Raw genomic sequence first — 18,437 nt, 5'->3', positions numbered from 1 at the left:
GGGGTCTGCGATCGAGTGTGTGTGTATGTGTTTTGGGCTGTTTGGTGGGGGTGTTGTGGGGTGTTGGTGTTGTGGGGGGTGTCAGGTCTGTACAGTCTCTGCCAGCAGAGGATGTCCTGTGCTTCCTTCTCTCCTCCTCCTCCCCCGCCCCAAGCTGCTGCATTGAGATCTGGTGTCAAAGGTCCCTAAACCCAGGACATTTGGCTGCTGGAGTTTTGGTAGGACCTACTCTTACCTCAAGGCTCAGCGGGGATGCCTGGGGGAGGCATCTGTGTCATCCTCCCTGCCTGGCACAGTGTCAGGCTGAGCCCACAGCCCCCCCCAACCTGTGTTCTCCCCCCCCCAGTCCCTGGGGCGGGTCCAGCCCCACCCACTATAGGAGCATGGGGTGTAACTCGGGATACAGGTGAACCCAGGCCAGGCTGCCCACTGGGCCCCGCTAGTACCCCCAGAGGAGGGCTGTGATCTCACTGCTCCTCTGCTCTAAGCCAGTGACACCCCAAGAGTGGGGAGCTCTGCCCACCTCTGGCAGCCTGGGGCAGGGGCTGAGCACCCTCTGTCTGCCCCACGCCTCACTCAGAGGCTGGGCAAAGGGCCCAGGCCCTAAATCTGGGGCAGGAGGAGGGGGGCAAGGGGGGAGCACTCAGGGGCCCCTGGGTCTGGAGAAGGGGGACTGGGAGCTGGGACAGAATCTGGGCTGTGCCCTGAGGTGGCAGAGTCCAGACCCCGCCGGGTCACGGGGCAGAAATGAGTTGGCTGGATCTTGGCTAAAGTTCTTAGAGGGCAGGTGCCTGTCCGGCCCAGCCTGGCCCCAACCGAGCCCCCTGCCGCCCCGGGCCACTGACAGGAGGGAATGGGACTGTTTGTGATACCTAAGAGCCCGGGACTGGGCTAGCAGGGGGCTGTGGATTGGGAGTGAGGGGCAACAGCAGAGCTGGGGGGCAGGGCTAGGCTAACAGGGGCTGCAGGTCGGGAGTGAGGGGCAACAGCAGAGCTGGGGGGCAGGGCTAGGCTAACAGGGGCTGCAGGTCAGGAGTGAGGAGGGGGGAGCCCAGGGCTGGGCTAGCCAGGGGTTGCGGCTCAGGAGTGAGGGGCGCCGGCAGAGCTGGGGGGGCAGGGCTTGGCTAGTAGGGGCTGCAGGTCGGGAGTGAGGGGCACTGGCAGAGCTAGGGGGGCAGGGCTGGGCTAGCCAGGGGCTGCGGCTCAGGAGTGAGGGGCGCTGGCAGAGCTGGGGGGGTAGGGCTGGGCTAGCAGGGGCTGCAGTTCGGGAGTGAGGGGCACCGGCAGAGCTACAGCAGGTCACCCCATCCCTGCAGATGGGGAAGGTTCTGGCAGGGGCTCCCCCTCTCCCTTTGGAACCTGCCTCATCGCAGGCTGCAGCCAAGGGGCACGAATTTGCGGCCCTGGCCCTGGAGTGGGAGCTCGCGCTGGGCATCTGGGAACTGGGCAAAGCCTCATGGGGGCGGGGGAGACGCCCTACCCCTGCCCTCCACTTACTGCTAGACCCCCCGCCCCGGGAAGGAACCCAGGAGTCCTGCCTCCCACCGCCTGCTCCCCCCACAGCTCTGCTCCCCTCCCCAGGAACCCAGGAGTTCTCCCCCCCCCCAGCTGCATAAGCAGGTAATCTGTGGGGTGGGGGGGGCACCGGGCGCTATGAATAGGCAGCCTGGGAACATGATGTCCCAGCTGGGAGCCGCCTTACACAGCTCGCCTGGAGGGGAGGGGGCGCAGCCCAGCTTCCTTCCTCTTCAGTCCCACCCCCGTTCTAACCACTAGCGCCCCCCTCCCCGATCCAGGGCCAGAACCCAGGCTTCCAGCCCCCTGCTCTAACCACTAGCCCCCTCTCCTCTCCCCTCCCAGGGCCAGAACCCAGGCTCCCAGCCCCCTGCTCTAACCCCTAGCCCCCTCTCCTCCCCTCCCCTCACAGGGCCGGAACCCAGGAGTCCTGGCTCGTACCTGCCCCCTGCTCTAACCAGCAGACCCCACTCCCCTCCCAGCTCCCCAGGCCTCGTGAGCTTGCCCTGCTGGGCATATTCCAAGACCATCCCCTCCTTGGCCGAGTGCCAACAGCCCGGCTGGCTCTGGGACCTCCTGGCTCAGCCCAGCCAGCGGCCCGTCGAGCCCCCTGGAAGAAAGGACAGGTGGGGGTGGGCTCTGAGGAGCCAGCTGCACCCCCTGCTGGAAGGAGAGGCAATTGCTGTGCCATGGATCATAGACCCCCGCTACAGCTGAATGCTGAGGGGGATTCTCCAGCAGCTGAGCTGCCCGGGGCCTGTGATCTCGGCGCAGGGGGTCTGAATGCCCCCCTCGCTGCTGAGCCCACGTTTAGAACACGCCGGGGGCTGGGAGCCAGGATGCCTGGGTTCTAGGCTCGGTTTAGGGAGGGCAGCACCTGGGGGTTAGAGCAGGGGGGGCTGGGCTGGGAATCTGACCCTGTGTGCCCTCCCCAACCCCCCGCCAGGAGTCCAGGACACGGCGCTTCATCCTCCCCGGCCTCCTGCTGCCTTGGCGACGTGGGTCCTGCCTGAGGATGTCACTGGATCCAGGCCACCAGCCCGAGCAGCTGGGCCTGGGCCAGGCGGTTACATAACAGCCTCCGGCTTGCATAAGCGCCTTCCCTGCCCGGATCCCGCTTTGCTGGGGCCCGGGTGTGGGGAGGCGGCAGGTGTGCAGAGCAGGCCCCTGGGCCTCCTGATGTCACCTGGGGGCGAGTCTCCCCCCCATGGGGCTGGTGCCTGCCCCTGGATGGGAGCCGGGGCCCCTTGGAGGAGAGAGCCCCCATAGCCCATTCCCTGCCCCTCTCAGCTAGCAAGTCCCTCCCCTCAAGTTTGTCCTGACGCAGGTTGTGGAGAGACCCCTGTATCTCCCTCTCACACACGCGTGTGCACGCGCATGCGCGCACACACACACACTAGCAAAGATTGAGATACAGGACTCACACACACACCCCTCCCAGACTCCCGAACTGGGGCAAAGGGCCGCGTGCCAAAATACAGTGTAGAACCAACATTCCCTCTGCGCATGTGCGCACACACACACACACACGCTCTGCCCACTCACCACCTGCCACAACTAGGGCAAAGGGCTTGTGCTAAATTCACAGCTGCACAAACACACCCCTCGCACTGCACACAAACACCTGCCACCAATGCTCACCCTCCAGAGTGCACAGCCACTGCTATGTGCACGTCACTCTGCACACCAACACACACACACAATGTCTCACACACCCTTCCACTCCTGCAATGCACAACACTGGCACAACACTCGGAATACCCTCAGACCTCATAAACTGTGTCAGATCCCACATACAAACATACCCCCAGCAACAAACACACTGTACAGACACTCCCGCCACCACCTACACCCATACACTATACATGACTCGCACATACACACTCAGACCCACTCCCACATACGCTGTATATTTCCACATAAACCCACCCTTCCCTCACACACACACATGCAGAGCCTCATACACCCTCGCCCACTCAATGGACACACATGCACACACATTCCACAGTCACACACACACACACACACGCTGTAAAGGAGAGACACCAACATCCAGCAGCTGGAGATTTGCCCCCCTCTCCTGCTCCCCTTGCCCCCCCATGTGCCCTTAACTCCCAGGCGGGATGGGGCTGGGGGGGCTGCTGAGATTGGTTCCTAGAAGGACAAAACAAAACGTAACCAGCGAAGATGCCAAGGGCGACGGACACGGGCCAGGGAGCAGCTTGGGGGTGGAGGGATCGGGGGGGTAAGGGGGGACAGGGTCAATCAGGATTGCGGAGAGCAGCCCCTGGCCCCGCTTCCAGGGGGGTGGCTTTGAAATCACCCGGATGTCTAAGCAAAGAGGCCGCCTGGGTTAGCGGCGGATGCACCAGGCTGGGCCTCAGGGCATCCGGTTTCTAACCACAGCTCTGGGAGGGCAGCGGTGGCTACTAGTTGGAGGAGGGAGGCCGGGGGTCAGGACTCCTGGGTTCTAGTCCCAGTTCTGCCACTGATCTTAGGCAAGTCTAACTGTGCCTCAGTTTCCCCTCCTAACCTTTGTCTATGCAGATGGTGAGCGCTCTGGGGCAGGGTCTCTGCTGGGGGCCTTTAGGCATTACCGTAATTCACCTAATGAGCAGGCCCCCATGGTCGGGTCCCCTGGCTCCATGCACCTCCCGGATCCTGCCCCAGTTACTCCGGGCCCTTTGACATCAGTGGGTTGCCATGGCAGCGCCGGGTTGCCACAGGCTCCGGCCCAGAGGAGAGGACGGTTACTATGGAGAGAAAAAGCGGATCTAGGAAGATAGGGGCTGGATGGGGGGAGGGGAAGATGGGTGGCGAGCTGGGGATAGAACCCAGGAGTCCTGAATCCAGCCCCACCCCGACCCCCACTGCCCTCCTGCATCTGGTGACAGACCCAGGAGTCCTGACTTCCAGCTGTGGGAGGGGAGTGGGGTCTGGTGATTGGAGGGGGATGGGCCAGGAGCCAGGACTCCTGGGTTCTATGCCCTGCTTTGGGAGGGGAGTGGGGTCTAATGCGGGGGGCAGGAGCCAGGACTCCTGGGTTCCATCCCTAGCTCTGGGAGGAGAGTGGGGTCTAATGGGGTGGGGGCTGGGAGCCAGGACTCCTGGGTTCCATCCCTGGCTCTGGGAGGTGAGAGTATGGGGTCTAATAGGGGGGGGGGCTGGGGATCCAGGACTCCTGGGTTCCATCCTGGCTCTGGGAGGGGACTTGGGTCTAATCGGGGGGCTGGGAGCCAGGACTCCTGGTTCATCCTGGCTCTGGGAGGGGAAGTGGGGTCTAATGGGGGGGCTGGGAGCCAGGACTCCTGGGTTCCATCCCTAGCTCTGGGAGGGGAGTGGGGTCTAATGGGGATGGGCCAGGAGCCAGGACTCCTGGGTTCTATGCCCTGCTGTGGGTGGGGAGTGGGGTCTAAGGGGGGGGGCAGGAGCCAGGACTCCTGGGTTCCATCCCTAGCTCTGGGAGGAGAGTGGGGTCTAATAGGGGTGGGGGCTGGGAGCCAGGACTCCTGGGTTCCATCCCTAGCTCTGGGAGGAGAGTGGGGTCTAATGGGGGGGCAGGAGCCAGGACTCCTGGGTTCCATCCCTAGCTCTGGGAGGGGAGTGGGGTCTAATAGGGGGTGGGGGCTGGGAGCCAGGACTCCTGGGTTCCATCCCTAGCTCTGGGAGGGGAGTGGGGTCTAATGGGGGGGCTGGGAGCCAGGACTCCTGGGTTCCATCCCTAGCTCTGGGAGGGGAGTGGGGTCTAATGGGGGGGCTGGGAGCCAGGACTCCTGGGTTCTATGCCCTGCTTTGGGAGGGGAGTGGGGTCTAATGCGGGGGGCAGGAGCCAGGACTCCTGGGTTCCATCCCTAGCTCTGGGAGGAGAGTGGGGTCTAATGGGGTGGGGGCTGGGAGCCAGGACTCCTGGGTTCTATACCCTGCTTTGGGAGGGGAGTGGGGTCTAATGCGGGGGGCAGGAGCCAGGACTCCTGGGTTCCATCCCTGGCTCTGGGAGGGGAGTGGGGTCTAATAGGGGGTGGGGGCTGGGAGCCAGGACTCCTGGGTTCCATCCCTGGCTCTGGGAGGGGTGGGGGACCCACTGGCTCCTGGGGGTGCCAGCCCCTTTCCTAGCCCGGCTCCGTGGAGCATCCCAACCCGTTACCGGGGGGCGGTCCCTGTTGCCATGGCGCGCGGTTGCCGGGGGGACGGGAGGGGGCGGAGGCGGTGACGTCGCGGGGTTACCCGAGGTGAGGCTGGGACCCGGCCTGAACTTGGCACAAATAGGGGCCGGAGCGGGCGGGCGCGGCAGACGCGAGGGAGGCAGCGGCGAAGGGGCGCCGGGGCCCTAGCGCAGCGTAGCGACCGGCGGGCGGTAAGGACCGGGGCGGGGGGGACACCTGCGTGAGGTGGCGGAGGGGCGGGGTGTGTGTGTGTGTGTGTGTGCATGGCTCTGTGTGTAGCTGTGCGTGTGTGTGTGTGCGTGCGTGCATGGCTCTGCGTGTGTGTGTGTAGCTGTGTGTCTATCATGGCTCTGCTTGTGTGTAGCCGTGTGTGTGTGTGCATGGGTCTGTGTGTAGCTCTGTGTGTGTGTGTGTGTGTGTGTGTGGCATGGCTCTGTGTGCGTAGCTGTGTGTGTGCATCTGTGCCTGGTTCTGTGTGTGTAGCTGTGTGTGTGCCACATGTGCCTGGCTCTCTGTGTATGCATGGCTCTGTGTGATTGTGTGAGCAGTGTGACTTTCTTTGCGTTCCTGTTTGTGTGCTTAGAAGGATTTGTGTATTTGTGTGTAGTATATAAATAGTGGTGTGCATTTCTTTGCAGCCGTGTTTGTGTGACTGTGTGTGTTTGTAAGAGTGCGTGCCTTTATAGACATGTGTCTGTGTGTAAATGTGTATGGTTGCATACATTTATTTCAATTCGTGTGGATATGTGTGTGTAAACAAGCGTGATTGTGTGTCTTTGTGTGCTGGATGTATGTGTGTGTGATTACGTGTTTGGATATATGTGTACCTCTGTGTGTGTGATTGTGTTTCTGGCTGGTTGTGTGTGACTGTATGGCTGGCTTTGTGTGTGTGATTGTGTTTCTGGCTGGTTGTGTGTGACTGTATGGCTGGCTTTGTGTGTGTGATTGTGTGGCTGGCTGGTTGTGTGTGACTGTATGGCTGGCTTTGTGTGTGTGATTGTGTGGCTGGCTGGTTGTGTGTGACTGTATGGCTGGCTTTGTGTGTGTGATTGTGTGGCTGGCTGGTTGTGTGGCTGGTTGTGTGTGATTCTGGGGGCGATTCCTTCACTTTCTCTTTCCTAAATAAAACATCAACCCCCCCACCCCGGCCGCAGTCCCTCCCCCTGCACTGGGGATTAACCCTGGGAGTGTGGGGGGACATGCCACAAATCCCCCCCCCCCTCCTGTGCAGCAGCCAAAAATAGCAGCTGGCTCAGAGCGAGTTTGTTTGTCCTGCGGGCGCAGGGGCGGGGAGAAGGGCAGCACGTCCTGTCCCAGGGCTGGAATGCCTGGAGCAGGGACAGCGGGTCCGGGATCACCCAGGCTGGGGCAAACCCCGGCCAGCCAGTGTGCAGGGAGGTTGGGACACGGTGGGGGGGGATATATGGGATGTCAGGGCCGGATTCTGAGTTCAGCCCCCGCCCCGGGTGAATCCACGGGGGTTCTACACGGCTGTGAGTCCCCTGGCTGTGCTCTGCACCATCCACAGCAGGCCAGAGCTGGGCGGGTTCCCAGAGTGAGTCCGGCCTGCGCCAGAGGGCGGCGGGGTGAGGCTTGGCGGATCTATCCCTGCCCACGTTCATGCAAGCGTGTGTGTGCGGGTGTACTTGTGACTGTGTGCCCATGGTGCATCTGTTACGAGAGTTGTGTGTGTCTGTGTGACCTATGGGACAGTGTTTGAGTGTGACTCTGTGTTGTGTCTGAGAGAGAGGTGAGGCGCTGTTGATCTGTGTGTGTTGTGGATGTGGTTGTGTTAGGCTGATCGGTGTGGGTGTGGTTGTGTTAGGCTGATCTGGGTCTGTGGGCGTAGTTGTGTTAGGCTGATTTTGTGTGTGTGTGTGTGTGTGTGCCTGCACTTACCTGGGTGTGGAACCCAAATCCTACTCCAAAGAACTCACAACCTGACCGACAAGGGGGGAGGAGGCCGGGGGAGGGGCTGTGCAAATTACATATGGACCTAATTTGAATATAGAACATAATTTCCATATGACACAAACTTGAGCGTCAGGCCAAGTGCGCTCACATGCGCACGCACACACAGACACACTCACATGCGTGTACCCCCCACAAGCACAGCCACACTCACTGTCACACACCCAGACACCGTCACAACTGTGCACTCACAGGCACAGCCCCCGTCATACACACGCACACACTTTGTCACACACACCAATGCGTGCTCACAAACACTTGCACACCCCCTCTCGCACACCCACAGGGACATCCGCCAGGCTCACCCCCCATTAGCTTCCCCACATCACCTGCCACACGCTAACCCCTCCTTCCCCCCCTGCAGCTGGGCGCGGCTTGTCCCCTGGCGCCATGAGCTCATCCCCAGAGGAGCCGCCTCGCCCGCCCTCACCAGGCCCAGCCAAGCTCGAGGATTCCCCGGCCCTGCTGACGGGCAGCGGGCTGCTGGCGGGGAGGGCCAGGCCCCAGGACCCGGCCAGCCGGGCCGTGGGGGGCCCGGCCCGGCGCACGCGAGAATTCACCCCGGAGGACAAGAAGGACAACGGCTACTGGGACAAACGCAAGAAGAACAACGAGGCGGCCAAGCGCTCCCGGGAGAAGCGGCGCGTCAACGACCTGGCGCTGGAGAGCCGGGTGCTGGCGCTGCTGGAGGAGAACGCCCGGCTCAAGGCCGAGCTCCTGGCCCTCAAGTTCCGCTTCGGCCTCATCCGCGAGCCGGCTGAGCCCCCGAGGCCGGCCGCTGCGCCCGCCCCCTACCCGTACCCGCTGGGCACCGAGCCCCTGCTGGCACCGCGCTACAGCCGCCCCTTCCAGCCGGAGCCGGGCGGGGGGTACTCCGAGGACTCCGGGTTCTCCACGCCCGGCAGCTCCAGCATGGGTAGCCCTGTCTTCTTTGAGGAGCGGGACGGGTTCGAGGGGCACTGCCTGGTGCCCGAGGTCCCCGGGGAAGTGGGGGAGGCAGGCCGGGGAGGGCGCTATGACCCGGCGGGGGATACTGTCAAGAGCCTGCCCCACAAGCTGCGCTTCAAGATGGCCGGGGGGCCCGAGGAGATGGGGGGTGAGGCCCAGGCCCCTTATGCCCCATCGCCACCCGCCGGGGACTGGCGGGGGGGCACAGCTGGAGGGGAGGACCAAAGGAACGGGGCAGCAGTGTCAGGGGTGGGGGCTGCGCCGTTTGGGGGGTGCTATGGCACTGGGGGATCACCCCCCCTCCCACTCCAGGAGCCCGGGTACCCGACGGAGAACGGTGCCCTCCGGAGCCAGCTGGCATCGCTGTCGGCCGAGGTGGCTCAGCTGAAGAAGTTCTTCTCCGAACAGATCCTGGTCAAGATGAACTGAGGGGTGCTGGGGGGTAAGGGGGTGGCTGGGAGCAGCTGTGGGTTTTCATCTCCCCTTCCTGGGGCCCTCCTCCCCATGTTCACTTACCCCCTCCCCATGTATATTTGTACAGATTTCTGCCCCTTGGGGCATGTGGGGGGTTTTCTATCGTGTAGCCGTTGCTGGAGACTTTTAAAATAATAAACATGTTTCTTGGGGGATGCGCCCTGTTTGTTTGGGTGGCTCCCCCAAGATCCTGAGCAGCACAGACAAGATCAGACCTGGGTCCCATCTACCCCATTCTCCCTCCTTCCCCACCCTCCGCCATGGCAGATCACTCCCAGCTGCACATCCCTCACAGCTGCATGCCCCTCAGTAGGGACGGCTGTAACTTGCTGGGGGATCCTATACTGCCCCCCCCCAATGCAGGGGGGCAGGAGCCGGAAGGGAACTCAGAGGGGCAACGCCTCTAGCTGGCCACAGTGCCCCCCTGTGCCCATAGTGCTGTCGGGCTGCGCCAGCCCCTGGTGCCATGGTTAGATCAGAACCCAGATCCCACCTCCCTCTCTAAGCCTGCATGTCGTGGCAGAGCGCTGCAGGGTAGCAGCGTGGCTCCCATGCCAACCACCACACTGCCACTGGGCTTGCACACACTGAGATGCAGCCGCTGCTGGGGTGGGACCTAGGGGCTGCTTATACCAGGATCCCTCACCCGGTGCTGAGATGCAGCTGTGGTGGGGTGCAGTGACGGGACCCGGGGCCAGCTGATGGCCCAAGAAGCTCCACCTCTATGGCCCTGATCTCAGAGTCGCAGGATGCTGCTGGGAATGTACCTGGGGCTTGGGTCCCTGCCTTCCCCAGCCCCCGGCGTTTGTAACTGGGCCTCTGCCCCCCAAGGCAGGCTGAGCACCATCCAGCCAGGCCAACTCCAACCCGTGTGCTGCAAACTTCTTTGCACGCTGGTGCTCCGCACCATCCCTGGCCTCGTGCCCTGCCCTGGCACCGCGTGGCAGAGCGCAGGCTGCCCTAGTGGCCAGTCTGTACTCTGCCTTAGTCCCACCACCCTCCGGTGACCTGCGCTGGCGGCTTCTCCATCGGCCTGCGAGCATAGGCGTGTGGTTGGTGTGGTTCACCCAGAATCCTGCCACCCTCCATTTCTGCTGAGCTCGTCCGGTGGCTCCCGCTGAGGTTCTGGACACAGTCTGTCTCCATTGTCCTGTCCATGACCCCCTCATGAGCCCCCTCCTAGCACTGCCGGTGACGGCCAAGCCACCGGGCCAGGAGGGTGCAGCTGGGCACGGGGTGCCCTGTGGCTGTGGGGTCTGGTGACTTTGTGGATCCCAGCTCTGGACAGCATTCCTCTGGGCAGCGTCCACAGGCTCCTTGGACTCCTTTGGGGCGCCGCGAGAGCTATCTAGGGTTCTCTGCTTGGGGCCTCCTCTGGAGCCCTGTGACCCTCCCTCCCAGCCCGGCTCTCCCTGGTTTTGTCCCCCACATTCAGTTGTGTGGCCTGGACTTTGTGGTCCCTTCACTTGGGGGAAGCTGGGTGGGACCTAAGTCTTGGCTTGGCCTCCGCCAGCACATGCTAGTACCTGTAACAGGTACCTGGGGTGGGCCTGAGGGGTCAGTCACTCTTCCATCTGCCACAGCTGGGGGTTGGTGGTGGTGATGGTAGTAGGGTGACCAGATGTCCTGATTTTATAGGGACAATCCCGATTTTGGGGTATTTTTCTTATATAGGCTCCTATTACCCCCCACCCCGTCCCGATTTTTCACACTTGCTGTCTGGTTACTTGCGCGGGTGGGGGGAAGAGGGAGCCCCTGGGAGGGAGCCTTGCTGGGGGGCCCCAGGAGGACAGGCCTCTGCAGTTGCAGCTCACATGAGGGAAGGGGCCCTACTTGAAGGTGCGGGAGGGGCCCTGGGCTTGGGGGGAGGGGAGAAGAACAAAACACAACTGGTCCCCTCCCCCTCGCACCCCAAGGCATCCTGCTGTCCAGAATGTCAGCTCCTTAGGTGGGGGGGGGGGGCTGAGCTGACACCTCCTGACTGCTCCCCTGTGCAAACTAACGCAGCAAGGGCACTGGGCCTCCCCAAACTACATTTCCCAGGATGCATGGAGGCCACAAAACTATATCTCCCAGGATGCTCTGGGACCTTAAAAACTACATTTCCCAGGATGCTCTTGTAATGGAGCTGAATTTTCCCGGATGGTCCCTGCACCCTGTCATGCAGCCACCTCTGGTGTGGATTGTGGCAGTTGTTTGGGGCCAGAAGTGGCAGGTACTCCCAGATCCCCATGAAAGTTGCACTGGGAGTTAAGGATGCTGGGTGCAATCCTCAGGGCTGGCAGTCGGCCAGGATGCCAGGGTTGGCTTGTCATTGCAGTGGGAATTGAGTGAAGATACCTGGCTTCTGTTCCCAGCGGTGGGGTGGGAATGGGGTCTAGTGACTGTGGTTGGCGGGGGGGCGCTGGACACCAGGACTTCTCCCTTCTATCCTGAGTTCTGGGGTGTGAGTGGGGTCTAGTGGTTAGAGGAGATGGGAAGGTTAGAGCAAGGGGCTGGGTGCCAGGACTCCTGGGTTCTATGGCTGACTCACCCACTGATTCAGTGTGTGACCTCAGGAACACCACATCCCTTGCTTTCTCCCTGTGTGAAGAGGAGGGACTGGGAGGCCAGTCAGAGCTGTAATGCCCCAGACACACAACTGGGCTGAAATCCTGCCCCATGCTCTCCTGACCCTATAGCTTGATCTGGTCAGCCCCCTTGGTCCAGGCTATCCCATATAGATCCTGTCAGAGCTGAACCTGTCTCTGAGGAGCAGCACTTCCTGTAGGTCCTATGTAAACAACAGTGTGGTGAGTGGCACAGGTGCCTGCTGATGGGGCAGGGAGGGTGGGAGGGCCCTCACCTCTGGAGAGAGGAAAATCCTTTGGGGTGTTTGTGCTGGGGGCATGCCATTGGTGGGAGCTGTGTGTTGGGGGCTTTGTCCCACCCTGGGGAGACACAGAGACCCCCATCCCAGGAGGCTGCCGAGCCTGCCCGTGCCCCAGCACTGCATCCACTCTAAATACTCGGTGACCGATGTTGTCACCGGTACCCTCCTTTACCGGTAGGGTGGGTCTGAACGGCTGTCACATGCAGCCCGGCCCACAGGCGGCGCTGCAGACGTGGTTATCGACTGTGACACAGATTCAGGTTCCCGTCACCTTGACACACTCTCTCTCTCTCTCTCCCCCCATATGCCGCCCCCATCTGCGTGAGCACCAAAGTGGGCGAGATCAGACCTACCGTTCCTGCAGGCCTCTCCTGGTGAGAGTGTTCGAGTTTCTTCTCCAGGCCTGGGAAAGGTGCTCCGAGCCTCACAGCCAAATACAACGGGGGGCGGATTGTTTAGCATAAGGAGGTTGGACATTTTCTAAGGGACCCATCGGGGGAAGTGGCTTCTTAACACCCCTGCAGTCATAGGCCAAAAAAGGGGGGTTAGCTGGTTTAGGGTGACCAGATGTCCCGATTTTACAGGGACAGTCCCGATTTTTGGGTCTTTTTCTTATATAGGCTCCTATTGCCCCCCACCCCCGTCCCAATTTTTCACATTTGCTGTCCGGTCACCCTAAGTGGGTTGCAGATTGTTGGAATAGCCATAAATCCAGTGTCCTTATTAAGCCCATGGTTTTTGGTGTTTTACTAAAGTTGTCCATTTAAGCTCCCAGGCTCAGCTTGCGAAAGGATTGCGCAGGTTTTCTTTGAGGATGAGGTCGGAGAGGTCAGATATAGAGTGATCACTTTGTGAAAAGTGCCTGCCCACAGGTGACAGGGTGCTTTTGTCTTTTGGCCCTGCAGTCCGTTCACGAGCGCCGCAACGGTCTGGTTTCATCCACATGGCTGCTCTTGGGGTGTTTGGTGCACTGGCTGAAGTCCAGTGCACGTTGCGATAGGCATGTGGTGGTCCCCACGGGTCTCGAAAGGTGTGTTGTGTCGAGATATGTCTGCAGGTTTTGCATCTGTTGTTCTGGCAGGGTCTGACGTCGCTTTGAGTTGGTGGGTTCTGGTCTCTGGGGGAGCTGGCTTCTGATGATAAATTTGGCAAGTTGGAGGGTTGTTTGAAGGCCAGAAGAGGAGGTTCAGGAAAGCTTTCTTTCAGGATGTGGTCCCCATCAAGTCTGGGTTGTAGTTGCTGAATGATACTCCGTTTGGGTACCAGTGTGGGGTGGTTGGTGACAACTAGGGGCAAGTGGTCAGGGGGACGGTTATTTCTATATTAAAGCACGTTCTCTCGGGGTAGTTGGGTGGCCCATTCCATGGTGTGATCTACTTCTCTGGTGGAGTGTCCTTGTTTGGCAAAGGAGGTTTTCCATGCGTCAAGGCCTTTCTCCTTGGAACGTGTTCTGTGGTACCTGAGGGCCAGGCGGTAGGTAGCAGAGTTCTGGGTGTGTCTGGGGTGGTTACTGGCTCTGTGGAGGTAGGTGTGGTGATGAGCTGCGGGTTTCTTACAGACAGTTGTCTGTACGGTTCTGTTGCTGGAGCTGATGGTGGTGTCCCGGAGGTTGATGCTGGTGCAGGTGTGTTCCAGACAGAGATTGATGGATGGAGCGGTGGTGGGTGAAGTTGTGGTGGAAATCCGTGAGGGAGTTTAGGTTGTCCGTCCAGAGGAGGAAAATATCCTTACTGTATATCATGGGTTTCGTGGTCCATTTATCCAGCAATTCTTCCTCAAGGTGGCCCTGGAAGATGTTGGCTTATTGGGGAGCCACCCTAGACCCCAGGGTTGTTCCCATGGTTTGGACAAAGTGTTTGTTGTGGAATCTAAAAGTGTCTGTCTGCCCCCCCTCACCCTCCCTCTCATTTTCTACCCCGTTGACTCTGGGAGACGGCGCCAAGGGGCTGGTTTGAAATGTACCACGTGGGCGCTGGAGGGCATCATCGGAGACCGGAGTGGAGATTTCAATAGCCAGTGAGAGATGATCAGGCGGGGAGAAGCCGTAAAGGGCCGTGATAGGGCATGTCACAGCTTCAGGGGAGCTGCCCCCGTGTTGCCACTCCATGGTCCACCGAGGGCACCATCCGGCCGTCACCTCTGGTGGGCACAGACCGCGGCCCATTCCCTCCTGACCAGGGTTTTGAGGCTGCCCAGCTCCCTGCATTACACCGTAATATCGCCAGCAAGCCAGAGTGTAATTCCTGCATCACCCCTGCCTGGCCCTCTGGATATCCTCATATATGGCCCAGCCACCCCCTACCAAGCCAGTCAGAGCTGAACCTGAGCCTGGGGAGTAGCACTTCCTGTAGGCCCTACATAAACAACAGTGTATTCTTTGCTTTCTCTCCAGCGGCTGTGGCCAGGGTGTTGCCTGCCCTTGTAAGCAGGCTCGGCAGAAAACTAGGGTAATTTTACATCTGTTAGTCTATAAGGTGCCACAAGACTTTTTGTAGGTTCGTTTTTGTATCATTTCAGTGGATAAAACTGAGGTTTATTTTTAAGCCTTTTTGTCTCTTTGTATCTCTGTAAATGTTCACAGTTGGGTGGAATTCTGGGGTTTAAGCTTATTTTTTTTATCATTATTTTGATGGATTTAAATGTTCACAGTTGTGAGAAATTGTGAGGGGGCCTCAGACAATGGGATGGAGGAGGCCAACAGTAATGATTTAATGACAGTAGCCGCTGAAGAGCAAAGAGTTAAAACTTTATAACCACTAAAACCACAAATCATACGTCAGATCAAATCACCTGTCCAACGTTTAGCTCAAAATCCAGCTTGAGTACGTTCTTGCGCAGCGTTTTGCTTCCTTTGGTTGTCTGCACATTTTGATGATTATCAGTGGAAATAACTTTTCGTCCATTTGCGTGTACTGCAAAATCGGTTTCTCAACACTCACCGATCGAAATCTAATCCTTCCAAGCTTAGTTATAAGTTACCATGGAGCTTCTTCTAAGCCAGCCCGTTTATTAGTGTTAAAACAATCGAAGAACCTACGTGCATGGTAAATAGCTTACCGGGGCTCACCCACATCTCCAGTCTAGGGCCCTGGTAGATTCCAGTCCTTAAAATCTCACAACTGGGTTTTTTCCCCATGGTTACAAGTTCATCGAGCCATCATTTTGTTATACATCTTAGGCCTTTTATCTTGGCCTTCTGTAGAAGTGATCACCAGACAAAGATCCCTCTCTCCAGAGCGTAGCTTCCAAAGGCTGGGGTTTTGCATAACTGGAGTTGGGGAATTTGCATTTGCCTCCCCCTAGAGATTCCTCAGGAAATTTGCTTCTTGGCCCCAAAACCCCATGCTCGTCTGGCATATTTTCAAGATAGTCTTCTGAGCTCCCAGGTCTCACATCTCTTCATGCGATCCCGGCCTACAAGAATCTGTACATTTAATACAGGAAGGTCTTTGAAGGATACTGCTTGAAATTGGCGTACCCGTTGCAGAAACAAGGTGGGGGAGGAAATATCTTGGACCAACTTCTGTGGGTGGGAAACACAAGCTTTCCAGCTTGTCTCTTTCACCCATCCAGGATATTACCCCACAGGCCTTGTGGTCTCTAATATCCTGGGACCAACGTGGCAACGGCATCATTGCACCATCACAGGACGCAGCGGCAGGGTCGTTTTCACTGGGGTGCGCAGAGCTGCTTGGTGTATTTGGAGTTGTCAGGCGAGGGGGAGACCTATTTTGTTCATAAGAAGAACATAAGAACCTAAAAACGGCTGTACTGGGTCAGATCAAAGGCCCATCCAGCCCAGTATCCTGTCTGCCGACAGTGGCCAATGCCAGGTGCCCCAGAGGGAGTGAACCTAACAGGTAATGATCAAGTGATCTCTCTCCTGCCATCCATCTCCACCCTCTGACAGACAGAGGCTAGGGACACCATTCCTTACCCAGCCTGGCTAATAGCCATTTATGAACTTAACCTCCATGAATTTATCCAGTTCGCTTTTAAACCCTGTTATAGTCCTAATCTTCACAACCTCCTCAGGCAAGGAGTTCCACAGGTTGACTGTGCCCTGTGAGAAGAACAACTTCCTTTTACTTGTCCCTTGCAATTGGCTTGGGGCACAGATGTTGCTGTTAAGTTTGTCTTCCTTTTCCTCCACGTGCTGGCGTTTCCCTCTGAGATGGCAACGTGCGACAGCACCAGCCGCTTCTGTTGGTGGTGCGAGACAAGGGGGAGCCAGCGGAGCATCGCACAGAGAGCCGGGGACGGGTTGGGAGAACGAACTCCCCATGCAAGTCTGAACAAATCATTAAGAACATAAGAATGGCCGCACTGGGCCAGACCAATGGTCCATCCAGCCCAGTATCCTGTCTGCCCACAGTGGCCAATGCCAGGTGCCCCAGAGGGAATGAACAGAACAGGGAATCATCAAATGATCCATCCCCTGTCGTCCATTTCCAGCTTCTGGCAAACAGGCTAGAGACGCCCTCTTTGCCTGTCCTGGCTAATAGCCGTTGATGGGCCTATCCTCCATGAACTTATCTAGTTCTTTTTTGAACCCTGTTATGGTCTTGGCCTTCAGAGCATCCTCTGGCGAGGAGTTCCACAGGTTGCCTGTGCGTTGTGTGAAGAAATACTTCCTTGTGGTCGTTTTATACCTGCTGCCTATTAATTCCATTGAGTGACCCCTAGTTCTTGTGTTATGAGAAGGAGTAAATAGCACTCCCTTATTCGCGTTCTCCACACCAGTCATGATTTTATAGACCTCAGAGATCTTATTCCTGGCTGGGGCCTGTCACCTTTCAAACAGCCAAGGGCCACCAGCTCCCGTTTCCTGGGTGCTTCTTTTGATCAAACACTGAGGAAATGGGAACTGGCCGTTATCCAGCCACCTTGCTTCTGAGCCTGGCTGTCCTTTTTCCCTCTGAAACCTTCTCGCGTCCTTCAGTTCCCCATCACCTCTAACACCGGGGGGCACTGTCCTGCTCCCACACTGAGTTCTTGCACATCTGGCTCATGTAACATCTGTCTTATCAATGGCATCGCTCACCTACGTGCAGTGAATCTCTCTGGGGCTGGGGGCGGACAAATGTTAATGCCCTTGGACAGTCTGTTTATGATGTTCCTCCTTTGGGATGTTGCCCCCAGCTGCGCAAAAAGGAAGCAGCGTGGCCTAGTAGGCAGAGCACCAGAGTGGGATTTGGGAGATGCGAGTTCTGTTCCTGGTTCTGCTACTGGCCAGCTGGTTGACCTGGAGTGAGTCGCCACGTGGCCCTGTGCCTCAGTTTCCCCATCTGTAGGCTGATTCTGACCTGCAGTCACAGATCCACGGGGTTGGGGCAACCCCCTCAGCTTTTAAACAGCCCCTTGGAGGAACCCCTTCAGTGTGACTAGCCCCCACGGGGTCCCGCGCTTCCTCCATGGCAGGCCACGGGGTCTCCACCTCTGAGCCTGGGCCTCTGGGCTCAGAACTGCTTCGCTCCATCAGCGCTGCCCAGTGAGTCTAACGGAGACACAGTCCTGGCTCAAGACTTTGTGTCCTCTTCAGGGATCCGTGCACCACAGCCAGGATTTGCAGCGACACCCACCAGGCGTCACAAAGCTGAGCGGGGTTTATTAGTCAGCTGGAACACGGCAGCGGAAAGTCCTTAAGTTAGCACAAGACAAAGTCCAGCCTGGCTCCCCCCGGCCATGCCGCTGTGGAAACCACCTTGGCTCTGGTCCGCGCTGCCCTTGTGCATCCCGGCGGGCGGCAAAAACCCAGCGCTTATTCTGCCTCCTTGTCGCCTCTTGGGCCCTCGTCCTCCTCTGGCTCCGGGCTCCAGCTTTGTCCCCGGAGCAGACGTGACTCTTCTGCCGCCCCTGGGGAATGGTCCCAAGGCAGGTCAGTCGCTTAATAACAACAACCATCGCCACCCCTCCTTGGTAAAGGGCTGTGGGATCTGTGGAGCCTAAAGGCTTGTGAAAGGGCTCTGGCCCTCTGCCCCCTTTCCAGTATTTGTAACTCCCCAGTTTAAATGGGGCTGTTTATACAGGGATCCATAGCCTGGTGCTGAGGTGCAGCCACCTCTGGGGTGGGGCATGGGGGCTGTTTATATAGAGATCCCTAGCCCGGCGCTGAGGTGCAGCCACCTCTGGGGTGGGGCTTGGGGGCTGTTTATACAGGGATCCCCTAGCCTGGCGCTGGGTGCAGCCACCTCTAGGGTGGGGCATGGGGGCTGCTTATACAAGGATCCCTCACCTGGCGCTTAGGTGCAGCTGTCTCTGGGGTGGGGTATTGCATCTAGGGTCAGTTTAAAGCCTGGGCTGGAGGGGTGGGGGCTGGTTCCATGGGCACAGAGACCTTCTGACCTGGCGTCAGATGCTCGCAGATCTCTTCTCTGCTCCGCGTCTCCCACCCCAGCTCAGCCCCCGGTAATGATGGCTCCATCCCAAGTCAAATCCTGGGGGGTGGAGAAGGCAGGGAAGTGGCAGAGACAGAAGGGGGTGACCAGAGCCCC

At 58.9% G+C, this 18,437-nt stretch overlaps 1 protein-coding gene across 1 annotated transcript; it reads left to right on the top strand.

Moving 5' to 3' along the window:
- Window positions 1–5,792: 5,792 nt before the first annotated feature.
- LOC115642516 (translation initiation factor IF-2-like) lies at window positions 5,793–9,273 on the top strand. Its single transcript, XM_030546103.1, has 2 exons — window positions 5,793–5,869; window positions 8,014–9,273. Exon 2 carries the CDS (start codon window positions 8,040–8,042, stop codon window positions 9,024–9,026), a length of 987 nt encoding a protein of 328 aa, XP_030401963.1. The 5' UTR covers window positions 5,793–5,869; window positions 8,014–8,039; the 3' UTR covers window positions 9,027–9,273.
- Window positions 9,274–18,437: the final 9,164 nt, after the last annotated feature.

The sequence above is a fragment of the Gopherus evgoodei genome, unplaced genomic scaffold, assembly GCF_007399415.2.
Source record: "Gopherus evgoodei ecotype Sinaloan lineage unplaced genomic scaffold, rGopEvg1_v1.p scaffold_40_arrow_ctg1, whole genome shotgun sequence".
NCBI lineage: Eukaryota > Metazoa > Chordata > Testudines > Testudinidae > Gopherus > Gopherus evgoodei.
The sequence above is the reverse complement of the archived record's forward strand: the minus strand, read 5'-3'. Positions and strand labels throughout refer to the sequence as shown.

Coding starts and splice junctions, on each gene's coding strand:
- LOC115642516 (XM_030546103.1), top strand. CDS start 8,040: ATGAGCTCATCCCCAGAGGAGCCGCCTCGCCCGCCCTCACCAGGCCCA.